Raw genomic sequence first — 23,734 nt, forward strand, 5'->3', positions numbered from 1 at the left:
GCATCTAATGATTATCATGCTCACTTTTGATTGACACCGTCTCAGAGTTATGTTTATTTTTATACATATTAGTCTCTCATTCTCGGAGTCCCTGTTTATGATTATTATAACATAATAATAATAATAATATATATATATATATATATATATATGACAACCCGGAAAAAAAAAAACATCCAATAGCGCCATGTGTAAAGCTAGACAAAAATCAGCCCCTGACAGCAGTTTCACAGGTCAACATGGAATTCTGTGGACCTGTCTACCATTACAGGACAAAGGAAAACATTTCAAGGGTCCATGCATGACACTAAACAGAAAATCAGCTGTTTTGGTTTAAATTCCAAGGCTTGTATTTGGGACATTCTCAACAGGTGTTTGATCCATGAGTGCTGTATCTGTTGTTGAGTCTAGTATCTTATACTTGAAATATAAAAGACAAACAACGATGCTCCGAAATGTTATATCAAGCCAGGAACATTCAGTTTAGCGCCATCGTCTGCAAAGACATAAAACAAAAAAATGGCATTGTTAAGCTAGTGTTTATGTGTATGTATATATAAGTGCATCCGGGGTTGTGACCTTTGTGATCCAGGGGATGAAGGAGGCCACACGGGTAAAGACGGTGGGCCTGCGAGGGGTGTTACAGCCTCGCCCGTCCACAAAGCTGGTCACTCCTTGGACGTACCATCTGCCGTCTCTGCCTTTACAGTTCAGGGGCCCGCCTGAGTCACCCTGCAACATGGCGGCACGTATTACAGCAATGCCGTTTTTTTTTTTTTTTTTTTTAAACAAACACCCCACTAAAACGTACGTGGCAGGCTGACTTGCTCTCTCCTCCCGCGCACACCATTGTTGTTTTTGCTGAGCTGCCCCACCACTCGCTTTGACTGCAAATGCTGTGGCTCACCACAGGTAGGAGAGCCTGCTGTAGTTTAGCCGCTCGGGGCCCTCCAGCTTAAAAGTGGAAGTCGACCCAAAAAATTTTTTTCAAAGATAATGTTCTATGCAAGCCCACAAGTTGAAACAAGGCATTCTGATAAATATTGCATTTGGCAAATAAGAGTTCATCCACCCGTCTTTAGCCATCTCTTGGGGTGGCCATTTTGTTACTTCTGTCGATTGAAAATGACATCACAACTGACCTGTTTTCCGAAGCTCAGCCATGATTGTGATGTCATTTTCAGTCGACAGAAATAACAAAATGGCCGCCCCCTGAGATGGATAAAAACGGGTGGATTTTGCTCCTTAACTCATATTCCACAAAAATCACTTAGCATTTAAAGTAGAAGTGGGATTTAAGTGAAACATGGGAAGCTCACAGTAGAGGCGACCCCAGCCTGTGACGTAGCAGGGCTGGTTGTGGGCGAGGGTTTCCTCATGTTCTGGTAGGCATGCCAGCTGAACCTCCTCATTGAGGACAGCACTCTGCTCCAGTTTCAGTAAGGCAATGTCATTCCTACGAAAAAATGTAAATACAGTTCAGATGTTTTTTTTTTTTTTTTTTAATTTGATTATGTAGGTGCTGTTTTCCGTGGGCGTGACAACAATACCCGCAGGATACACAATTGTCATTCCATTTGGGATGGATGATCATTTTATCCACCCGAATGGATTGTTCGGGTCCCTCATCCAAGCTCATATCGTGCTCAGACAGAACCACCCTGTACGTGTGGAACCTGGAACGGCCACGACAAAGAATCACGCATGCATCACGTTACGCACGGTGGATATGAAAATTCAACACACCCTCAAACGCCAGGTTTTTGTGAGCTAAAAAAAAAAAGATCAATATAAATCATTGCAAAACTTGTTATACCATTGAAAAGGAAGTCAAGTAAAAAAATGGCTCTACAATAATGTGTTCTATGCACCCCTGTTAGTTAATCATGTTATTCTGATTAATATTGCATTTGTGGAATATGAATTACAGAGTAAAATAGCGATTTTTATCCATCTTAGGGGGCGGCCATTTTGGCACTTGCTGTCGACTGAAAATTACATCACAGTTGCTCGGGACTCAGGTAATGACCAATCACAGCTCACCTTTTTTCTGGGTTTGGTCATGTGACAAAGCTGAGCCCTTTGGCACTGTGATGTCATTTCTTGTCGAAAGCAAGTGGCAGTATAAAACAAAATGGCCGCCCCGAGATGGATAAAAACTGGTGAATTTTTCTGATTAATTCATATTCCACAAAGGCAATATGGATTTTTCAGATTAATCCATATTCCACAAAGGCAATATTAATCAGAGTACCGTGTTTAGTCAAGCGGGGATGCATAGAACATATTATGGTCGAGAATATTTTTGACTTGATTTAGTCTTTAAAGTGACCTGTAATCTGAACAACTCAATTAAACTTTTCACCATTTTTAAAATGTATTTTTGAGAGAAGTAAATGTCAATCAATGTTAAGACAAAACCTTTCAGCCTCTGCCAGAAAGCAAAAAATGTCAGGAAAAAAACCCCCACCAAAAACTCTCTTCAGGCTTAATCAGAGGCACTTTAAATGGTTTAACATGAGTTTGAATGTGGTCGTTTAATTCTGAACACATATAGTTACAAGGGGGTGTGCAAACTTTCACTTGCTGGAAAAACTTGAAATAATTTATCTTGGTGTCTGTTTTTCACAAATCACAAAAACCTGCCGTTTGAACAAGGGTGTGTAGACTTTTTATAATTCTACTGTACTTCTAAATAGGCAGCTCACGTGATGCAGTGTGCAGCGGTCAAAACCCAATTTGGAGCAATGAGGGTTCCTCCGCATGTCGGGTAGAAGGACTCCAGGGAAACTTGCCACGGCCAGCTGTACGGACGGGCTTCGACGCCGTTCACCACACGTTGGTTGGTGTCGGGCGGGTAGCTGGAAACTCCGCAGCCTGACACTTAAGACAAGACACTACAAGTCGCAGGTGGGATTTATACTTTCCACCTTCATTATTCAAAAACGTTTTCAAAACTCACCAGCTGTGACAAACAGGAGGACAAGTGCTAGTACCATGTCTTTATAGGGGAAAAAAAACAAGGCTTATCAAGCAGCGCTATTTATGGCAAAGATGTGGAGTTTTCCTGGGAGTTTCCCCCACTTCAGCCAGGTGGTGAGACGGCGTACAAGCCACACATCAGGTCTTGCTGACTTTTTAAATTTCATTAGGAGTGCTTTTATGATGATAAGCCTAAGGTCAATATGGCCACTTGAGCCTTTAACAAAGTTATCCTTTTTTTCCCCACTAAAGACTTTATATGCCAGTTATACCTTTGACTTTAGGGGCTTAACCTGTTAAACACAGTGTTGTTTAAATTGCTGAATTTTACAGTGGCGTACAGTTATGTAAAATATACTTTTTGATTTAAAAAAAAGTTATTTACTTAGGCCTACTACACTACTGTATTGTTTAATGTTGGCCATTATTGTGATTGTTGCAGAGCCAAATATTTTTGGAAGTAGTATAAAAAATTTGAGAACCACTTGACCAATCAACAAACCTGAGAAAGCTGGAGAACAGAAAGACAATTGGGAAAACATACAGCGACACACATGGAGGCCAAAGTATGGATTCGAACCCTACTCCGCACAACTGTCAGGCAGACGCGCTTAACACTTAACTGCTATCTAACAATGTCCACTAGATGGCGTTGACATCTTTTTCTGATCGCCTTCAAGAGCTGGAGAGTGACTCATGATTGAAGCGCTCAAACTGATCAATATTAATACAACAAAGTAGTGCTAATATTTGAGAAGTCAATTTAAAAAAAAAATGTAGTAATGTAGCTTTAAGTTGATGACAGTATCCCAGAAGAGTCGCTGTGGGTTATTTTTAATCGTCCTCTCGTTTACATATGATTGCTGTCCCATCTTTATGGCAGCGCTGCTTGGATTTAGTGACCCCTGCTGGCTTAATTGTATGAAGGTTCGCCATGCTGTACCTCCAAAACGATGAATATTTCGTTTTTCTGTTGCATTTACGTTCATGAAGTGACGTTTTCCAAGGAGTTGAGTTAACGTGGTGTTCTTTGCATTTTTGATAGTTGTGTCATGCATGACATTTTAGGATAGATTTTAAAAAGTCCCCCAGCACCGCAAGATTATATATAAATATATTTGAACGTTTTTCACACATCAATTAGTAATAGGCACCGGTTCAACTGAATGTGTAGAAAGGTTTTGTAAACAAAGCACATGTATGACGTAAATAACGTGATGCAAACTCCCTGCAACTCAGCGTTGCTTGACATTGCAGTTGACTCAAGCAGATCAAGTAACCCTTTAGAGTTTTATTCCTTTATGACTTTTTTTCATTCGCTAATCTAAAAAAAGATTATGATAAAAATCCATTACACCTGAATGGGGGAATAGAGGGTGGGCTCGTCATTCACCCCTAAAAAAAAAAAAAAAAAAAAAAGCCCTTGGAGAGTCAATAATGGTCCGGAGCAATTCACACATATTTATTTCTGCATTTTAGAAGGTTCAAGCCAGGGAGTGAAATCCGGACAGGTTGTTATAGCTACGCAATCCGCGGGGGTTCCGATGTCTATTTAAAAGCCCCCTCGGACCCTCCCCTCTCTCCCTCCTTTAAACTACATTATATATCACACGCACTGCATTTCTCAATGAGCTCCAAAAAAAAAGACATCTTCAAATTGGCTCCTTGAGCGAGTGAGGGAACGTATCATCACAGATAACCCTTTGGCAATTGCTCATGATTGGGTCCTAAAAAAAAAAGAGGCAAGCAAGCTTTTTAACTTTTTTTTTTTTTTTTTTTTTTTTTTTTTTTTTTTTTAGATGACTGTCAGCTTCTGCCACGGCGTGACTGCCACGCGCGAGTTGATTGGCGCAAAGCGATAAAGATCCCATCATCGCCACTGTTTGTTTGTTTGTTGATGATTTTTTTTTGTAATTATTATTATTGTTTACCACTTTGGTTCCGATCCGTGTGGGCGTCAGGCGGGCGCGCAGCATCAGGCATCACGCTGGAGAGGTTCGAAGGAACTTTTTTAAGGATGATATTCGTTGGATGTTTCCTCTTGTTGCTCTGCGGGCTCACGCGTGTCATGGCAAGTTATCCCATCTGGTGGTAAGTCATTTTGGATGCAAAAGTCACTGAAAATGAAAGGAGTGTGTGCGTGGACTGTTTAACATTGCGTATTTTGAAACTATGTATTTTTCGTATTTATATTTTTGAGGAAGGTCCTCTCTGTTACATTTTTTATTTTTATGCCTATGTATTTTTTTATTTTGGTGTGAAAGGGTCCCAAAAAAACGTTTTTTTTTTCACAAAGGTGTTCAATTCAGATTGTTTGTTTTTTCACATCATCACATGAAGTTTGATAAATACGGCAAATGACATTTATTTCCAGGACATCTAAGGCAGGTTTAGTTTTTTTAGGGGTGTGGGTGGTGGGGTGCGGGGGATCGTCTCCCAAAAGTTCTATTTTCCTTCTGCAGTGCAGCAGGTGCAGAAGGCGTGCGTGTGCACGTGAGGGATGGTCACCCACATTTGAGATGCTTGGACATGTTAATGCCATTTTTACTTGACATGACTTAATAATCACATTCTGTTATTTACCTGTACACATGCTGAGCGCATCCATGTAAAGGGGCTTTCTCAAATTAGATAATGATGTTTTGTATCATATTGTAGTTTGTTGTGGCGTCAACTGCATTGCATCATACTAAGAGGTGTGTCCAATGTTTTGCCCTTTACCACATGAAGGGAAGTTGTGGTTTCCAAGCAGTTTGTTAGTAAACAAACACACAGCAATTTTGACAAACTTTGAGGTAGAGAAGAAATGAGCCATTACATTTGTGGATCCTTGATTTGGTTCATTTTTCTTTTCTGGATATTTTGTTCATGTACTACATTTAGAACTACAACCTATTAAAGAAGGAGCCATTTTTGTTTTGACACTAAATGTGTGAAAAACATCTGGCAACAATCAAAGAAATTATTATTATTATGAGCAATATGTCTATTTTTTCAGGCTTTTCATAACAGTCAAGGGTCATAATTGTGAGAATGTTGCAAAATAATTAAACTCTGAAGTCATATGAGAGGCTGCATGATTTTGATTTGATTTGATCATGCCCCACACACTGCTCTGCTAACTACAGTGTGTGTAATAAGCGGCTATATGAAAGCAAACAAAAAAAAACATCGGTTTATTGTCAACAAGTTATGTGATAAAACAAGTCGTTTTGGTCATGTGTATTTCATTTTCATAATCACATTGAACATTTTGCATGTGTCATGAACTGTTAACCTGATTAAGTGCCCCTTGAAGCAACCCTCTGATGTTTTCAGTGACATACCACCAGTATTTTGTCTTTCTTCATTGGAGGCCCAATCAGGGGGTAATTGCAGAATAAATACACTTGTTTTGTAATTTCCATCGTCTCATATGTGTAGTTGGATATTGTCAAGCTTGACATGTCCACTGTCACGGTGGAAAAATCAATTGATGTGACAACCCTTGCAGTAGTTAAAATATATTTTTAAACACTATACTCTTGTTGCTAAGGGAAGATTCTACCATGTGCTCATTAAATGCTAATGCTAATATTAGCCAAAAATGTCAACGCTGTCATTGTTCACCCTGTCAGCAAGCGTATATATACACAGTATATGTACATCTAAATATATAAATGGAAAGAGAGCGAGAATATAAAGTTCAATGGAAATTAAACTTTTGGAGGAGGAATTGGGAAGTCTCCTTATGATAACTCATTCATTTCAGATCAAATGCTCACATGTGCTGTATATGGCCCACTAACAGTTTGGGCAGTTAACTGTCAAGTGCGATCATAATTTTTCCACTGAGTAGTTTTATAGCACTGTACGTTATCGTTTCTAATGTGTTTTATAACTTCCAATGAGCTCCTCTAATACAGTTCTTGCCAGGTGTAATAATGTCTGTGCGTCATACGCAGCAAGCCCAGACCTTATGGAACATCACAAACGAAACATAATTTATTTATTTTATGATTCAGTATTTGCGCATGGTTGGATATTGGGTGTATCTTCCTGTAACAGGTCCCCTGCCGCTTAGAGTGATGAAAAACTCATGATTGTGCTCAGTTGGGAGGAAATCCTGATATAACATTTGGGCCTTAGTTGGAAAAAATGCTGACCCACATCAGGACCATTGCTGGATGGTTCTAAAAAAAAAACTGTCATATTTAATCCATCAGTGGATTATCACCTGATATGGTCAATGTTTTTAAGGATGTCAGTGTGTGAGGTAGTTTTATTTTCCATGATGTCATCATAACAGAAGCAAATTCCAACATAGCTCTTGAGCTGATGGTTTGATTTTTGAAGGGTGGATCAAGTCAAGAAAGGACGACGAGCAAACAGAACAGTTAGCTACATGACTGCTAGCATACAATCACTCATTGACGTAATGGTTTTAGTTTTGTAGAAGGACTTATTTATTTGTTACGTGGCAACAGATCCCAAGGCAAAGAACGCATTTGTATGGCGCTCCGTTGGCGTTTAGTCGAGCGAGGCCGCTGCGTCACCCTCCGGCCTCGGTGCCCCTAAGATGCACCGTTCTCCTCTCAACCTGCCATGACATAGCCTGGTTGCACCCGCCAAAAAAAAAAAAAAAAGTCACCCGCCAACCCCTTCCCCCTCAAGTCCACCCCACCTTTAGAAGATAAATACCTGGAGGTGAAAGCTCGCCGCACATTCCTTTTCCCAAACATATTCTCTTGATGTCAAAGTCTGCTCCAAGGCCCCGGGGCGCACGAGTAAAGTGGTAATTCTGAAGCGCCCTGCTTGGGCTTGCTGAAATATGTATTAAACCTGCGCTGGATACGCTTATATGAGAGGGGGGCCAAGCGTGCACCCAGACAAATAATTGTATGTGTATATGAGTTCTGCTTAAGTATTTATTTGCAGCCACTCTATCCTAAAGTGATCGTTGATTTCCTCAGAGCTTGTGAGCAGGATGCAGAACAGCTTTTTGAAAGGTTTGCTCCAACAATTTTTCTTCAAGAATACGTCATGTCAACAATAACAAAATATTGATCAAGCAATTATTCATTTAGCTTGGTCTGGAGTCCTTGGTTTACGGACCTTAAAGTGGAAGTCAAATTTTTAAAATTAAGCAACAAAATCTCTTTTGGCCATTTTTAGCCATTTCTGGGGGCAGCCATTTTGTCACTTCTGTCGACTGAAAATGGCATCACAGACCCTCAGGGCTCAGATCATGATCAATCATAGCTCAGCTTCAGCAAACAGGTGCAAATCTTTTTTTTTTTTTTGGAGGGAAAATTTGTTTTACAAAATTCAAGACGATAACTGTTAGAGGTCATTGCCTCCAAAATCCCCATTCCCTCATCGTGAGTGCGTTTGGAAATATGCTCCAAGCGCACTGCTTCAATCAAACCATTTGTAAACTCGGAACGCCGTTCAAATGTGCCGTTTGGTTATTCAGAGTGCCTCCAAAAAAATGAAGTACCGGAGCCCAATACGTCAGGCAGTAATGGCTTATCAGTGGTGTAAATGCCCCTCAAAAACTAAACCTTTACTTCACGGAAATTCACCTGTCGCGGGACATCATGTAACGTACCACCCAGGAAAAGTGAGGGAACACTGTACTTATGTCCGAAAAGTGGACATCATGCCCTGCTCTCATTTTTAGGCTGTCTGGGAGAACTGGAGCACAAAAACCCTGAGTGATGTTTTTGTCACGGACGTTCTTCCTTTAAATCAAATTCCCAAATATTAATTTTTGACTTTTTTCCTGTGAATTTTGCTGAATGGGTGCTTCAAGATTTATTAATGTAAAGACAAGTGCCACTGAAACGTCAAGAAACACCACTTTTTTTTTTTTCCTGCAAGGCCACAGAGGTGGAGGAGGTTCAGGATGTGACTGACAAGGAGCTCTTTAAAAATGCAAGCCTGCGGCGCTTGTTTTCACCTCCCCTGCAGTATCACAGTGATGAGCCTGTGATGAATTGGTCAACACGGGCTTCCTTTGCATTTGCACTCTTTTGTTGTGCATGAGAGAGGGAGCGAAGCAAAAGTCTGCTCTGCTGTGGGATGCGGACTCGGGGTTTCTGCCGGGATTGTTGTGCTGTTAGGGGCGGGGGGTGTGGGGGGTGTGGTTGGTAGGACGGAGTGACAAGGGCCAAAGCGAGGTCAATTCGTGATAGCAGTGCTCTTATTTACTGGCGGATGCTGCAGACGACTGTGACTTCCTCAGGGGCCATTTTCAACTTGCTCACCTTTTCTGTGATTTACTATAGCGGTGTAGTCTGTAGAAATGAGGCGAGAAATTGTGCCAGAACCAGTGTGACAAATAGCTCTGACATCTGCTTGAGGGCACGTAAAACCGTGATTCACTTACTGACACGTCGTGACACCCGACAACATTGAAATGTAATCTTGAAATTCCAATCGCAACAAGCAATTTATGTGTCGTTCTCTTCATTTGGAGACGTAACGGAGGTCTTCAAGGTCAGCTCGTTTGGAGATGTCAAGCAGGGGGTCATTTGGCTTTCCACTGGAAGGTTGTTTTTTTTTTAGAGGAAACAGCCCCAAGCCTGTGTCAGGACTTTTGCTAATCTTGTTGTGATTAGTCTCTGGACGAAAGGTCAACAGATAGCGAGCTAGCCGTGCGGCCAAACGCGACACACCTGCCCGGGTTCTACCTTTGCGTGGATGCTACAGTAACTGGTATCATTTGGGTGGATCATAAGATTAGTGGCAACTTTAACAGTCCGTTGACACGGAGCGCAAACTTGCCAAAAAGTCACTTTGCGGCTAACCTGCAGGGCATTTGCACAAAGATAATAGTGGGGTGTTCTTAAAACAATTTATCTCTGTTGCGACTTGTGTCGAGCACTCTGAATATTGATTTTAGTGAGTTGAATAATCGGGTCAACAGTTCATGTGTTTATAGCAAATGGTATTTCAAAGGGAACAAGAGACCACTGCAATTTTTTTTTTTAATATTGGATATTCAATTCTTGGATTACTGATAACTGAGAAGATACAATGAATACAATAACTCAGTAGAAACCTAGAAATTGACAGTTTAAATTGACAGTGGAAGGCGGTAGAGCAATTAGATTTAAAAAGCTGATAGTAGTACATTTCAACAGACAAAAGCTAAAGTCCATATTGTTCCACTCCAGGTTTAACAAGAGGACACAGTGAAGATGATAACTCGTCAGAGCGCTGGACTCCGTCAAAGCTGAATACTGATTCCAAGTTATGGTTGATTCCTGTAGACAGAAGAAGACTGCTGAGCAACTTAGTTTAAAAATGCTGACAGTGGTAGTAAAAACCGGTAACGATTCAAAATGTTCCACCCCAGTGTTGTAGGTGGCAATGCGCATTCCAAACGTAACCTCGCGCGTTTCACTTGGCGGAGCTAATGAAGATAGCATGGTAGAAGGAAGGTGAATAAAAGCAACGATGTCATGATTGAACCGAGTTTGCACTTGTTTCAGCCTCAAAGGAAAACAGGCAAGGCGGAGAGTTGGGGGAATTGGGTCATGTGTGTGTTAGTCTTGATACGCTCTCTGAAGTTTTGACATAGCGTTTGCACTCTTATTAGCCAAAGATGGTATCCCTGTGGACAGATAATAACAAGGTGTAGCTCTCCTGGTTGTCAGCTTAAGGTCTATGAAGACTTCGAGATGCATCATGGACTTTCATCTCAGACAGAAGCACTGGTGGCAGGCCTGCAATTTCCTTGCTCGCAAAGGCCAGGTGTCTGCAAGGTGGGGAGGAGGTTGATGGACACCTAGCATGCTAGCATCTGATAGCCAAATTAGCAATCACGCATCCACAGACATGCAATTACCCCTCCAAACATTCTTAACTGGATTTTTAGGTCAAACTCAAACACTAATGACCTTCTGCGTCTAGGTCACTAGCGGTGGGCCACCAGTACTCATCATTGGGAACGCAACCCATCCTCTGTAGCAGCATTCCAGGGCTGGTGCCCAAGCAGCTGCGCTTCTGCCGCAACTACTTGGAAATCATGCCCAGCGTGACGGAAGGGGTGAAGATTGGCATCCAGGAGTGTCAACACCAGTTCAGAGGGCGGCGCTGGAACTGCACCACCGTCAATGACAATCTGGCCATTTTTGGACCAGTGTTGGATAAAGGTAATTCCCTTTTTGTGTATTTCGTTGAATTTGTTCCAAGCCCAACCTGCCAATTAAGTGATGCCTTGTAGCAGTTTGACTAATGTACCGAAAATGATTTTCTCTGACGCTTTGTGACCTCCCAACAGACCATTTGACAAGTGTTGCATGTGATTTTCATTCCACATTCTCAAACCACCCTGAGGAGAACGACGGAAAAACCTGCTCTCCTCGCATGCATCAGCCATTAGGCTCAGTCAAATCCTTATTTAAATAGAAGGAAGACAACACTACGCCTGAAATCATGCATACAATCAAACTGCGTTCAGTCTTGTTGGAGTTTTCTTTGAGAGGGAATCCCCAGGGATCGTTCTGCTCGTGATCCTCTGAAGCGCCTTATACAACACTTGAGACTGAATGGTGGCACGTTATCTAATATGTTGACTTTCAGCGATGATGAATTGCAACTTCCAGACAAATGTCAAGTCATCAAAAAAAAAAAAAAGAAGCTCAAAACAAGACAAATCCAGGCAGTATTATTTGAGTGTATGGCTATATTTACATAGTTGAATGGGACCTTTGCCAATAATTTGACATGACAATTAAGTATTTCGCATGTTTAGGACTAAAGCAATGCGTGTTTGGGAAGAAATGTAAATCATTAGTTGAACTGCACATTTGTAAGAAGGGTCAAACCTACGAAGGCTATGTTTTGATCGGAAACCAGACAACAGAATAAAATCCTCACTGAAGGCTTTTCTTCTGGAACGGAGGCTTTCACTTTTCACCGATTGGTTTGGCAAGATACCTTGGCTGTTTTTGATCTAATAATAAGCATCACGTTTTTTGAGGCTCTGCTTTTTTCACAATCAATTCATGGAACAAATAAGTCTGCCGTGTCAAATTCGGCACAATCAGTTGTTATTAACTCATTCACTGCAAGGCATTTTAGGACCCTCTTTCACGCTAACGTTTGAAAAAAATATAAATGAGTTCCTGGGATTGAACGGATGGACTGTGAAAAGACAAGAAAATTCATCAATGGCAGTGAATGAGTTAAACAGCCTTGGCGCCGGAAACATTGAGAGACCGTTGTGCTTGTATTTCCTATGATCAAGGTCTACTCATGTGCCAATCATGTTTCACTCAACTTCTAATGAAACATGTTTCCAAAGCTCAAAATGATTCTAAGGTTCTGAACTTATCACCAAGCTACCAGAAATGTAACTTAAACATGTCGAGGTGAGACGGAGCGACTGCTTTAATCTCTCAACCCTTAACACTTAATGAACTCTTGAGCCAGTAATAAGGAGGCTTGAGGATGAGTAGGAGGTGAGAGGGATTCTCCATCCGAGCTCCTTTTGTGGAGCAAAATACCACCGCGTCTCTCCCCTGTTGCTCCCCCCCTCCCCGAGCCCAAATTGCCAGGGCGCTGAGTGTTAAAGGGGAGGCAGCGACTGGGCTTCAGTAGATCATTTTGATTGGATTAAGGTCAGTGAAGCCCTTAATAATGTGAGAGGTCAAAGTGGCTGGATTAAGTTCCTTTGTCAGAGGCCAACCAAAGTGACTCGGGAGCTCCCAGGCCTTTGATAGGGTTTAGTAGGAAAGGGCTTCCATTTCATTGGATTTGATTGATGCTGGTGTTTGTCTGTGCTACGGGCCCATTGTCCTCACTGGTGTCTGTTTGTCTGCAATTCAGACTGTAGTGTGTCCATTTCCTCCTGCTTCTTTTGGGCCAAAGGGGAGCGGGCGTCTTTATAGGTCTCACTTGCTACCCGTAATGGCCCTCGTAATCCTCACCTTCACTATACGGAGGACAATTTGAGGCTGGTTATGGGGCAACATTTCATCTGAGTGACCTCCGTTCACGATCAAATGCGATCCGACGCCGGCGTGGCGGCGTACGTCATACGGTCAAACAGTTGCCATGTTGTCGATCGTCTTCCCTCGGTTTTCTCGCTTCACTCCACGCCCCGAATCGTCAACCCTGCCTGCGGGCCGCGTCTGCGTCAGCACTCATTAATTTGCATTAAGTAAAGTGTCAAAACATGCACTGCAGGAATCTGCCCGTGATGAAAGGTAACAGATCGCCGCGCAGGTGTTCGCTGCGCAACGAGCCGATCCCAGGGCTGTTTTTGGCATTCCTGGTATTCACAGAACACCTCCCTGCCATCAACCTGCGCTCTTGTGAGTCAGTTGACGGCATTAAGGAGGGCCTCTATAAAACAAAATGAGGCAACCGCGGTCATTTTGCAGGTATTACAGGTATAGGTGTACACCGTCACTCCTGCCTCAAACCATTACGAGCTTGATCGGAAACTCGATTGACGTAACCTGTGTGTAATGTGGATGACAAGCTCCCACGTTCTGATGGACTGAAATTTCTCTTCTTGACCAAACTTGGATTAGGTCTGGGATGCAGATGGCCACCTGTGACATGAGGATGGGAATGTGTAAGTGTTTAGGATGAGCTAAGAGGTCTCCGCTTTTCACAAAACGTATGTCTCACCATGCTGGGGGGGAGGGAAGCTATCACGCCGGTATGTCATTAACTCTGTGCAAGAAAGAAAGAAGGGGTGTGGCAAATGGAGTTGATGGGGGAACCTTAGCCCCACTCCCTGCTGGGCTCAGCTCGGAGCACAATATCTTTGCAACCATGAGATTAAGCAGGAGAAAAAGTGCTTTTCCCCATTCACACGCCCTTTAGATTGTTTTATTAAAGCATTTGAATAGGGATTTCCCCGTCTGCCGACAAGCAGGGTCCAGCCAATGCATAGTTCTCTGTTGCTATGACTTAACTTGGTCCCCACTAATCACTGGCCAGGGCAAATTTCATATAAAATATCTGGAGCCATTGTGGGACTAACGCAGCGTGACAGTGGAGGCACAATAGGGGATTCAACCCCCCAGCAGGTTGTAGGGACCACTTGGCCTGCCGGCGTTTGGCAAAGTTTGGTGGGGAAGCGCTGTCAGGGGATGCGAAGTGTCATGAAACGCCATCAAATGGTCTTAAAACCAAGCAGTGGAACTAATGCAAGAGCAGGTGAAATAAATGTTACTGTCGGTGTAATTGGCCCCAAAGGTCAACCCCATGTTGATCACCCAAATATCTTTACGAGGCTTGAGAAGGCCACCTCACAAGCTCAGTGCTTTTTGCTTTGATGCATAAACTGAACTGCATGTTTGACAAAATGTTGTAAGGCAGGGGAATTTCAATTTCCCATAACTTGTACAATTTTAGAAGAAATCCAAACACCCTCTTTAATTGCTTCCTGGGTCTACTCCTTTGCTCATTTTGTCCCAAGATAATCCTCTTTTCCTCACCCCGTTCATTCCTAGACTCATTTATCCTTTGCAGCATCGATGCAAAGCTGCCAAAGGAGTTCATCAGGGCTCCATGTTAGAGCCACACTTGTCGTGTTATGCTAGTACCTCTTTAGTATCACTAGGTATTTACGGGTCAAAATTGGGTTTCTAAATTGGACATTCAGCAATGACTTGTGCTTATTTCAATTGTATTACTTGTGGAGACCTGCATTTTTGGAAAATAGACACGTGTTTCACCATTGGCAGCCATTTTTAGTTATGTTCTCATCCAGGTCCACTTAAAGCTTTCAAGACAAATTTATAACCTACATGGGTGTCTTTGAATAGTTAAATGAGGCATACAATGTTGTCGAACAGCGACGATATTTAGACGAATGTATTGAATTTGCAGTTTTCGGACAACATACACAGCAGAATCACGTTTGTTTGTTTTTTATTTTGAACACCCTGACAGTTAATTTTGGTCGACACTGATGCCTTGCGCTCTCTTAAAAATCATCAGCCTGTACTTTTTAACCGTTGGGATTCTGTTACATTTATGACACCTAGTGAGCTCACACACTGTACGGTAGCTGTGTGGAGTGGGTGGTGGAGGATGACAGTGGGCCTTTTCTCTTGCGTCATTGTTTTCTAATGCCCTTTAGTCCTTAAACTGGTTGGAACCTGCTATAAGGGAGGAGCTCCTTCTGCCTTTAGCTTTGTACTTGTCCCTTTCTTCCTTCTCCTCCTTCACTCTTGATGTTCACGGAACCATGCGCCAATGAAGCTCTTTTTATTAACTAGTATTCCAAGATGTGATTCCACTTAAACAACAATTGTAATCACACATACTTTGATATCTAGACACCCCATTATGCCATCTGTGATGCCATTTCCTAACCTTTCAAAAGCTTAATTGAGTCTCTTAATGATAGGCCTGTCAGGCCTGTGTCTTCCTCTCATGATGCCCGATGAGTCATCACTTAACTATGACAGCCCATAGACAAAGGCCCTCGCTGGCCTTATTCACAGACATGACGATTGATGTCTGGGATGAATGAAGCCCCACACTGGCACCTTTTGTGGATGCTACCTAAACACATATGGTCGACACGACTAATGACCTCTGCGACAGAAGTTCACCACCTGAATGTGTTACAAGTGGTCTCGTTAGCGTGGGTTGAAAGATGTTTGCCTTTGAGGTTATGCAAGACGGGATTAGCAGGTTGTGACCTACTTTCTCCGCCGCTAAATTCATACAGTAGAGTAAGATCCAAAAAGAGAAGGTGAAACGATAACTTACCATTTAAATCAGGGGTCTTCAATCCTGTTCCTCGAGGGCCGGTGTCCTGCCTGTGTTCCATCTCTCCTTCCTGCAACACACCTGATTCAAATGATCAGATCATCAGCCTTTTCACTTCATCCTCAATGGGTGAACCCTACCCTTAACACTAGTGTTGGCTTAATCCAGGGTCTTCCCTGAAGAGTGGAAGCTGTTATTTTATATTGTCTTCCTTTACCACTTCCTGTTGTCCGAATGCTTTTGATCAAGCATGTGCATCTGTCTCCCTCCAGCCACTCGTGAGTCAGCATTCGTCCACGCCATCGCCTCAGCCGGAGTGGCCTTTGCGGTGACCCGGGCCTGCGCCGATGGTTCCGCCACCATCTGTGGCTGCGACACGCGTCACAAGGGCCCTCCTGGCGAGGGCTGGAAGTGGGGCGGTTGTAGCGAAGACGTGGATTTTGGCGGTATGGTGTCCCGAGAGTTTGCAGATGCGAGGGAGAACCGCCCTGATGCCCGTTCGGCCATGAATCGCCATAACAACGAGGCTGGACGGACGGTGAGCTCACCTGTGTCCTTGTTACTTTGGAGAAGCGGTCTATTTTTAAGACTAGCTGTTGCCAGTTTCTTGCAGCTTGTCTTAGCATACAGTAATGACACAAAACCATTGGTGCCAGTATATTGGAATTTGGGTTGTAAATGTCTGTCAGTGCTTCCGATAGTGTTTAAGACAGCAGAAAAGTCACAGCACTGATGAATAATAATAATCTTATTTCATCCCCAGTCTCTCTTTGACAACATTTTCCTGAAGTGTAAGTGCCACGGGCTGTCGGGCAGCTGCGAGGTGAAGACGTGTTGGTGGTCTCAGCCGGACTTCAGGATCATCGGCGACTACATGAAGGACAAGTACGACAGCGCTTCCGAAATGGTGGTGGAGAAGCACAAGGAGTCGCGTGGCTGGGTGGAGACCCTGAGGCCCAGGTACAACTACTTCAAGCCCCCTACCGAGCGCGACCTGGTCTACTACGAGGGCTCGCCCAACTTCTGCGACCCCAACGCCGAGACGGGCTCGTTCGGCACCCGAGACCGCGTCTGCAACCTGACGTCGCACGGCATCGACGGCTGCGACCTGCTGTGCTGCGGCCGCGGCCACAACACCCGGACGGAGAGGCGCAAAGAGAAGTGCCACTGCATTTTCCACTGGTGCTGCTACGTCAGCTGCCAGGAGTGTGTCAGGGTCTACGATGTCCACACCTGCAAATAACACCTGCTTCTCCATCTTGAAGCTTCAGACTTTGGACTGGACCCATCTGTCCATGGGGTCCAGTGGACGGGACCTTGCGTTCTGTTCACAGAGGCCCGAAAAGTCAGCCTCCATTTTCTGGAACGCTTCACGAGGAGGACGTTGTGAGGTGTTGTGATGCTGATGTGGACCACCGGTTTCTCATGGTGACACAGAAAGGACTGTTTGGTAAATGTCAAACACCATATTGGTGTTTTTATTTTGTTTTTTTCCAGATGTTATCTTTGTCTTCCATGTAGTTTAGTTGAGAATAGTAAGACTTGTGGCGGCACGGGGAGTAGTGGTTACCATTAGGGCCCAACCGATTAACCGGCCGGCCGATTTAATCGGATGATAGTAGCTCTTTTAAAATCTTTATCACATTTACACATTACAACATAAGACAAATATTACAACATAAGACAAATATAATGACATTCAAACATTCAACCCCCCATAAAGAATCAGCAAAACGTTTTTGCCAATGTTTCCGTTAAACAAATAATAAGGGACAAAGTATTGTAAACCTGTCCGATGTTCTCCATGAAATTTGTGCTGTATATATTATTGTAAGCATTAAGGCACCAGAAAAGAAGTTATTTTATTCATTCTATTTTTTTGTATTAATCGGCCGATTAAGCGGTTATCTGAATTTTATTCTGGCAAATATCGTCATCAGCATCAGCCTAAATTTTAAAAAATCCATATCGGACGGGCCCTAGTTAGCACATCAGATTCACGGTTCGGAAGTTGGTGGTTCAAATCCGACCTCCGGCCTTCCTGTTCCTGTTCTCTCTGTGCTTGTGTGTGTTTTGTCCGCACCCTCCGGCTTCCTACCACATTCCCCCCCAAAAAAGCATGTTAGGTTCATTGAAGACTCTAAACTCTTGTTTTTATTTTAATTAATTAAGGAAAATGTTTTTCAATTGTAGTTTTTGTTATTTCGTTGGTTTGTGTTGACTATAATAATCTTGCTTAGCACTGTTACAGCCATGCCCAAAAAGTCAAGAAAACTGAAAAACAATTGCGGAGATTATCGGAATTTGAGTATTACGTTTAGTAGTTGTCTGTCTTTGCACATTTTCAGCAATTATCTTCAAACATGTCTAATGCATTTAGAAATAAATGTCAGAATTCACTTTACAGGGTCTTTAAATATAGTTCGCCCTGCTATATTTAAGCTGCCAATTGAGAGCCAACCTTCAACAGTTTAAATTCCTGGTTTATACTGGTCCAAACCCAACGATCACAATGGCAATGTTCAAAATGTGGACTTTACTGAAATTTGCAACACACCCCAAATCACAGTATAATCGCTCACGATAATCTTGCACAAACATCCGATAAACTGGCTTTTGCTGACGTCACAAAGATCCGAAGGAGGGAAAAATGCTACAATTTGGCACGATTATCGGTATGGGTACCCCGCTTTTAAGGAGGCGCCGGTCTGAACGAATGTCATAATGGCAAAGTTGTCATTGTGTTGAATCAAAGTTAAAACCATTAATCCAAACATTACAAGGACATTCCCTAAAACAAAGAATATGGAATTTTAGAACCAAAGAAGCCCCCCCACAATAAAACAAACAAACGCCAAAAGTCCAGCACTTGTGTCCATTACATCAAATGAAGCATGTGTTCATGTATTTTTATCAGTATTAGGAATTTCTCATGTGAATGGGAGGTGTTTGTGGCGAGCGGCAGTTATTTATTGAAAGAAAAAGAAAAGTATTTCTGATTTACTCTGAGGCAACATTGAAAAGAAAAAAAAAACATGGAAAAAGTCATAATGTTATGAAATGTCTCACAAGATCCTGACTTTATTCGTCTAAAGAAATTACGACAATATTCTTAGAAATCACCACTTTATTGTCTTAATATTATAACTTCTTCCCCTCAGAATATTGGAACTTTATTATACGAAAATTCAGAGGTTTATCAAATAAAATTGAAATGTTTGTTGCCAAAATACATCTTTTGTCTTGTAAAATTCTGACTTTTTCCTCATCAAATTCAGACTTTTTTTCTTTTTCTATGATAATGTTACAATTCACATTCACATTCACAGAATTATTCCATTATCAATATTTTGGTAAACATTCCCTGGAAGCCACACAAAACATATTGTGTAGTACAGAATTGTGTTGAAAAGTTGACCAAACGTGAATGTTCTCCATTCTCTTCTGAAAAAGCAGCGTCACTGAAGCTATCAAATGTTCCTGTCTTCTAATGCTGTTCAGTCAACGTTTATTACCGTTTGTTTGTTATTGTCACTTTTGAGGTTCTTGCATTCAATATTTGTTTGTATAAGTTTTTTGTTCTTTTTGTTTTGTTTTAGATTCTTTCTGTGAAAGAAGTGTGCTTTATAGTTTGGAAAATGTGAAGTTTGGACTCATTCCCGACATAGAGTAATCTTCTGCATTTTAAGCAAAATAGAGTTGTTCTTGTTTTAGTTGCTTTGTAGACTGATTAGAGCAAACGTGATTTGACTTGTTGCTTCACTTTTAATTTAAGATGACTCACAGCCGCTCTGTTTTTTTTTTTCTCCAAGTAAAAACTACTGAAAGCTGAAATGAGAGGTCATGTTGCCTCTTTATTAGGTACACCTGCACAGTTGAATAAAGGCTTTCTAATATCTTGACCCCCCCCAAAACTTTTTTTCATGAATAAAAAAAAAACAATAGAAAAAATAATGAAAAAAATACACAAAAAGTTGTTTTAAAAAAGTATTTTTCCACAAAATGTAAATCTTCTCTTAAAAATGCAACTTTTTCTCAGAAGAAAAAGCCATACAAGACTACAACTCGAACATTATGACATTATGACAATTTTCTCCAAAAATGTAACATACATGTAAAAAGATTTTTTTCCCTCAAAAAGACAGCTTTTTTTCTCTAAAAAAAAAATTCTCATGAGATTTTTTTTTTCTGAAAAAGTGCTCCCCTGAGTTGCGACTTTTTCCTTAAATTATGACTTATGTTTACAAAAACAAGACTTTCTAAACAAAAAGTAATTGAAAAGAACATGACTTCTTGAAACATGGCTTTTTTCAAAACACATTTAACTTATGTTAATATATAATGTGTACCTCTATTCTTAAAAAAAATAGCGGGGGAAAAAAACTGCATTTCAATTTTCAATTAGAAATAAATTACAACGATTTATCAAAAATACAACTTTTCTTAATTGAAAAAGACAAAATAAATTTCTATTTTTATAAGATTACAATTTAAGATTACAACAAAAAATGACACAAACTCGACAGTGTTTATCAAAACAGCTCATTATTATCATTTTTGCGACAAAACTTAATACATTTTGTATACATCATTCGACTGTGTGTGTACCATGTAAAAGTGTAGCATAGCATAAAAGTTGTTTTCAGATGATTTATTAGATGCAGTACAGCTAGTTTCCTCGCGCTATCATCTGATGTATTTCTGAAACCTGATGTTCTTGTGGTAATTATTGTAGTTTAATATTTGCGCTCTAATTTGCTTCTTAAAGTCCAAAGTTTTGTACATACTAGTGTTTGTGATTTTTTTTTTTTTTTTTACAATTATTTATTTTCTGCTATGTATATATTAGTAAGTAAAAATATATATTTACAAAACCGTTTTTGTAGCCTGATTTTCCTTATATACATATACATATATATATATACATATACATATATATATATATATATATATATATATATATATATATATATATATATATATATATATATATACACAAACACACACACACAGACACACTTGATATGCAGTACACATACATATACACACACATACATACGTACATATATAGCATAAAAAAGCTATTGTAATGCTTTTTCTACTCCCCCAAAAACTACATACATTTCCATTGTGCATCTTGTATACAAGCAACCAATTAATTATGACACGGTTCACTTATCGTTAATAGCCTGACTTTTTGTAATTAAAAAAACAGTCGTTGAGGCATACACGCTGCAGATTTGTCAGTGAAATTAGCTGGACTCATCGTTTGATTCCTTTGGGACTCAACGGAAAACATGAGATGGTATACGAGGAAAAAAATTTGAGCTTAGAAATAGATTAGTGGAAGAAGAAGAAAAGGAGAATGATTAGAGGTACTAAGTAGTGAATAGAGCCCACCAGTGCTCCGGCTCAGCCCGTGGACCCCTCATAGTGGTTTTGGAGGCCTGCGACAATGTCACCACCAGAGACATCATCTCAATCCGATCAATCACATTATTACATATACACACACACACACACCTTACAAAAAGCCACATAGTGCTTCTCAGTAATGCCCAGCTACACAAACAACCAAACAAATTCAAGGCTGCTTTGAATGAAGCGGGTGAATGAGCGATGACAAAATAGAAAAAGTTGGATTGAATATTTGGTTCTATAGTTATTATCCCAAATATATTTCGGTGGTATCCTTCTCTGGCTTTCTTTAAGATGACTTTATAGGCATATTGAAATTCTCTCCCTAAACTACAACCGTATTGTCACAAGATTCTGAGTACAAAAAATAGGACAATTTTAAAAGGGCAAAGAGGACTTTTGAGGTATACAAAAATAAAACATTAACTGTGTAACCGATTTATTTAACGTATTAACTGTAATTACAGATTTAGTGAAAAATCGTTTTTAACAACACAGCTTTTTGAAGAAAATGTGCATTTTTTCTTATCGAGACTACCGGTACTATTTTTTTTCAGGTGCTTTTCTTGAAAAAACGTAAGTATTGCATAAAATATGGCATTTCATATAATGGAGGGAAGAAACAAGGAAGGAAGTTGACCAGAACTACACAATTTTTTATGATTTTCCAGTTAAAACATGCAAGTGTCCCTGCATTGAGTCTGTGAGAAAGCAGCAGCTAACTGGATGGCCCTTTGACAGCGTTGACGCCAAGCGAACGGGGACGCAAACGGGTTCAAAAGAAAAGAAAAAAACATGAAATGGCTCTCAGGATGGACAGCAAGCTGGCTGGCTGGCCGGCTTGCTAGCGGCCAGAGCAGAGCCTCCGGAGAGTCTCCGCCTCACCGCTCCTTTGTCACCCACGTGAGACGGACATTGTTAGCAGATAGTTGCCAGAGGACGAATCATGTCCTCCCGACTGTGAGAACTTTGACACGGCCAAACTGAGAGCGGGAGCAGCCAATAACCATATAAAAGCAACACAAAGGACTTAATTGCAATCACTGAGCCTTTTTTACTGAATGGGGGGAACGCGGGAGGAGTTTCACTCGGACGTTCACCATTGACAACAGCAAACATTTCAAGGTGAGGATGACCCAAGTCAACATAGACGCAGAAACAATAGAATAAAGGAGAGAAAATGTCAGACAAAATGGAAACATGATGTTGCACCATAATAATGCGCCATTTTGATCGTGAAAATAGGGTGATATTCTTTCTCAAAAAATGAGAAAAACATTTTTTTTTAATGACTTAAAAATTATTTTTCGTAAGATGACAACTCAAAAAACAGAAGACTACTATTATAACTGATAATAGTGTTTGGGGTTAGGTTTGAGTGAGGTACATTTATTTAGTAGCTGTATAGTCCACTTAAAATGTATCTGGATCCAGATGATTCTATTTCGTGCAACCATTTGAAGAAATAAAATAAAATAAAATAAAATACATCATTCTCAAAAGAGACCATTTTTTTTGTTGTGTAATCCTTGTGGTCCTCTCTCACAATGACTTTGCTAGTCAGTGTTGAAAGCTGGCGTGGACGTGGAGGCATATTTTGCTTTTTCACAATGAGGAAGGCAATATTTGAGGTGCGAAGCATGTCGCCCGCCTTGAATGCGAGGGATGTTTATCAGAATGAAATGTGAAGAGAGGCGACACCTGTAAAGCCACCTTTTGAAGTGCCTGTTTGTATTGTTGTGGCTAACAAAGACCTCTTGGCACCTCAGCCAGATAACGAGCGGCCGCTGGGGGTTGCCATACGGGAGGCATTTTCATGCACTTGAGCCTGTGTGTGTGCCGTGTGTGTGTCAATCACGTTACCGTAGACGTATGATGTGGTGGTCCGGCCCAGACGCGGGGTTAGTGGGGCTGCCTGAAGGCTATGACGAGGGGTCATCAGCAGATCAGAGGTGCAATGGGGAGGAGGCAGACATGATCACTCATTAGTCACCTTTTCACATGTGTGTGCGTGTGTGTGTGTAGTCCCGAGCAGTTGAGCAGGTAGGATGAGCTCACCGGCATTGCCAGCAGCAGTTTCACTCATCTCTCGCCTCATTTAGGTAGTGGCCGCTCACATTTGGGGCAAAGGCAGGAAGTGCCTCATCAGAGGGTGCCGTTTTCCTGACATCTGCATTTTTGTAATTCTAAACGGGAATTAATGTGTTTATAAATGCAGATTCTTTTTTTATACATAATATTTTAACGTGCAAATGTCTGAGCAATTGGTACGTTTTGAGTGTATCTCGGCTTGCGAACATCACATGACCAAACCCAGAAAACAGGTGAGCCGTGATTGGTCATTACCTGAGCTCACCTAGCACTGTGATGTAATTTTCAGTCGACAGCAAGTGGTAAAATGGCCGCACCCCCTGACATATAGTAGATCTAAAAAATTGACACACACTCAAATACCAGATTTTTGTGAGCTAAAAAAGGAGACCAATATATATCATAGCAAAACTTTGCGAACCCTTGATATTGCATTTGTGGAATATGAATTAAGAAGCAAAATCCAGCCGTTTTTATCCATCACAGGGGGCGGCCATTTTGACAATTGCGACTG

General features: G+C 41.3%; 2 protein-coding genes and 1 long non-coding RNA gene across 3 annotated transcripts in view; 1 reads left to right on the forward strand and 2 right to left on the reverse strand.

Annotated features, from left to right (window-relative positions):
- Positions 1 to 370: 370 nt before the first annotated feature.
- LOC147141099 (chymotrypsin-like elastase family member 3B) lies at positions 371 to 3,013 on the reverse strand. The gene is made up of 7 exons (XM_086042487.1): positions 2,963 to 3,013; positions 2,709 to 2,883; positions 1,551 to 1,676; positions 1,320 to 1,456; positions 812 to 954; positions 580 to 732; positions 371 to 496 (listed from the first exon to the last, which is right to left on the reverse strand). Exons 1-7 carry the CDS (start codon positions 2,997 to 2,999, stop codon positions 479 to 481), a joined length of 789 nt encoding a protein of 262 aa, XP_085898613.1. The 5' UTR covers positions 3,000 to 3,013; the 3' UTR covers positions 371 to 478.
- LOC147141100 (protein Wnt-3a) lies at positions 2,143 to 20,383 on the forward strand. The gene is made up of 5 exons (XM_086042485.1): positions 2,143 to 2,910; positions 4,782 to 5,073; positions 10,882 to 11,123; positions 15,984 to 16,249; positions 16,475 to 20,383. The coding sequence occupies exons 2-5, from the start codon at positions 4,880 to 4,882 to the stop codon at positions 16,952 to 16,954; spliced, it is 1,182 nt and encodes a 393-aa protein (XP_085898611.1). The 5' UTR covers positions 2,143 to 2,910; positions 4,782 to 4,879; the 3' UTR covers positions 16,955 to 20,383.
- Positions 10,074 to 23,734, reverse strand: part of LOC147141101 (uncharacterized) — a 31,087-nt gene continuing 17,426 nt past the window's right edge. The window contains exons 3-5 of the long non-coding RNA XR_015088302.1: positions 22,993 to 23,051; positions 15,712 to 15,792; positions 10,074 to 10,232 (exon numbers count right to left, since the gene is read on the reverse strand). This is a non-coding gene — a long non-coding RNA (uncharacterized LOC147141101). The remainder of the gene's footprint in view (positions 10,233 to 15,711; positions 15,793 to 22,992; positions 23,052 to 23,734) is intronic.

This window comes from Filicampus tigris, chromosome 10, assembly GCF_054856515.1.
Source record: "Filicampus tigris isolate MCC_2025a chromosome 10, RoL_Ftig_1.0, whole genome shotgun sequence".
Lineage (NCBI taxonomy): Eukaryota > Metazoa > Chordata > Actinopteri > Syngnathiformes > Syngnathidae > Filicampus > Filicampus tigris.

Excerpts from the sequence above, each read along its gene's own strand:
- LOC147141099 (XM_086042487.1), bottom strand. The coding sequence starts at position 2,999 with ATGGTACTAGCACTTGTCCTCCTGTTTGTCACAGCTG. Across the intron at positions 1,677-2,708 it reads ACCGCTGCACACTGCATCAC|GTTCCACACGTACAGGGTGG; the intron begins GTGAGCTGCCTA and ends TGGCCGTTCCAG. Across the intron at positions 955-1,319 it reads AGGCTGGGGTCGCCTCTACT|CTGGAGGGCCCCGAGCGGCT; the intron begins GTGAGCTTCCCA and ends TCCACTTTTAAG.
- LOC147141100 (XM_086042485.1), top strand. The coding sequence starts at position 4,880 with ATGATTTTTTTTTGTAATTATTATTATTGTTTACCACTTTGGTTCCGA. Across the intron at positions 5,074-10,881 it reads GCAAGTTATCCCATCTGGTG|GTCACTAGCGGTGGGCCACC; the intron begins GTAAGTCATTTT and ends TTCTGCGTCTAG. Across the intron at positions 11,124-15,983 it reads TGGACCAGTGTTGGATAAAG|CCACTCGTGAGTCAGCATTC; the intron begins GTAATTCCCTTT and ends GTCTCCCTCCAG.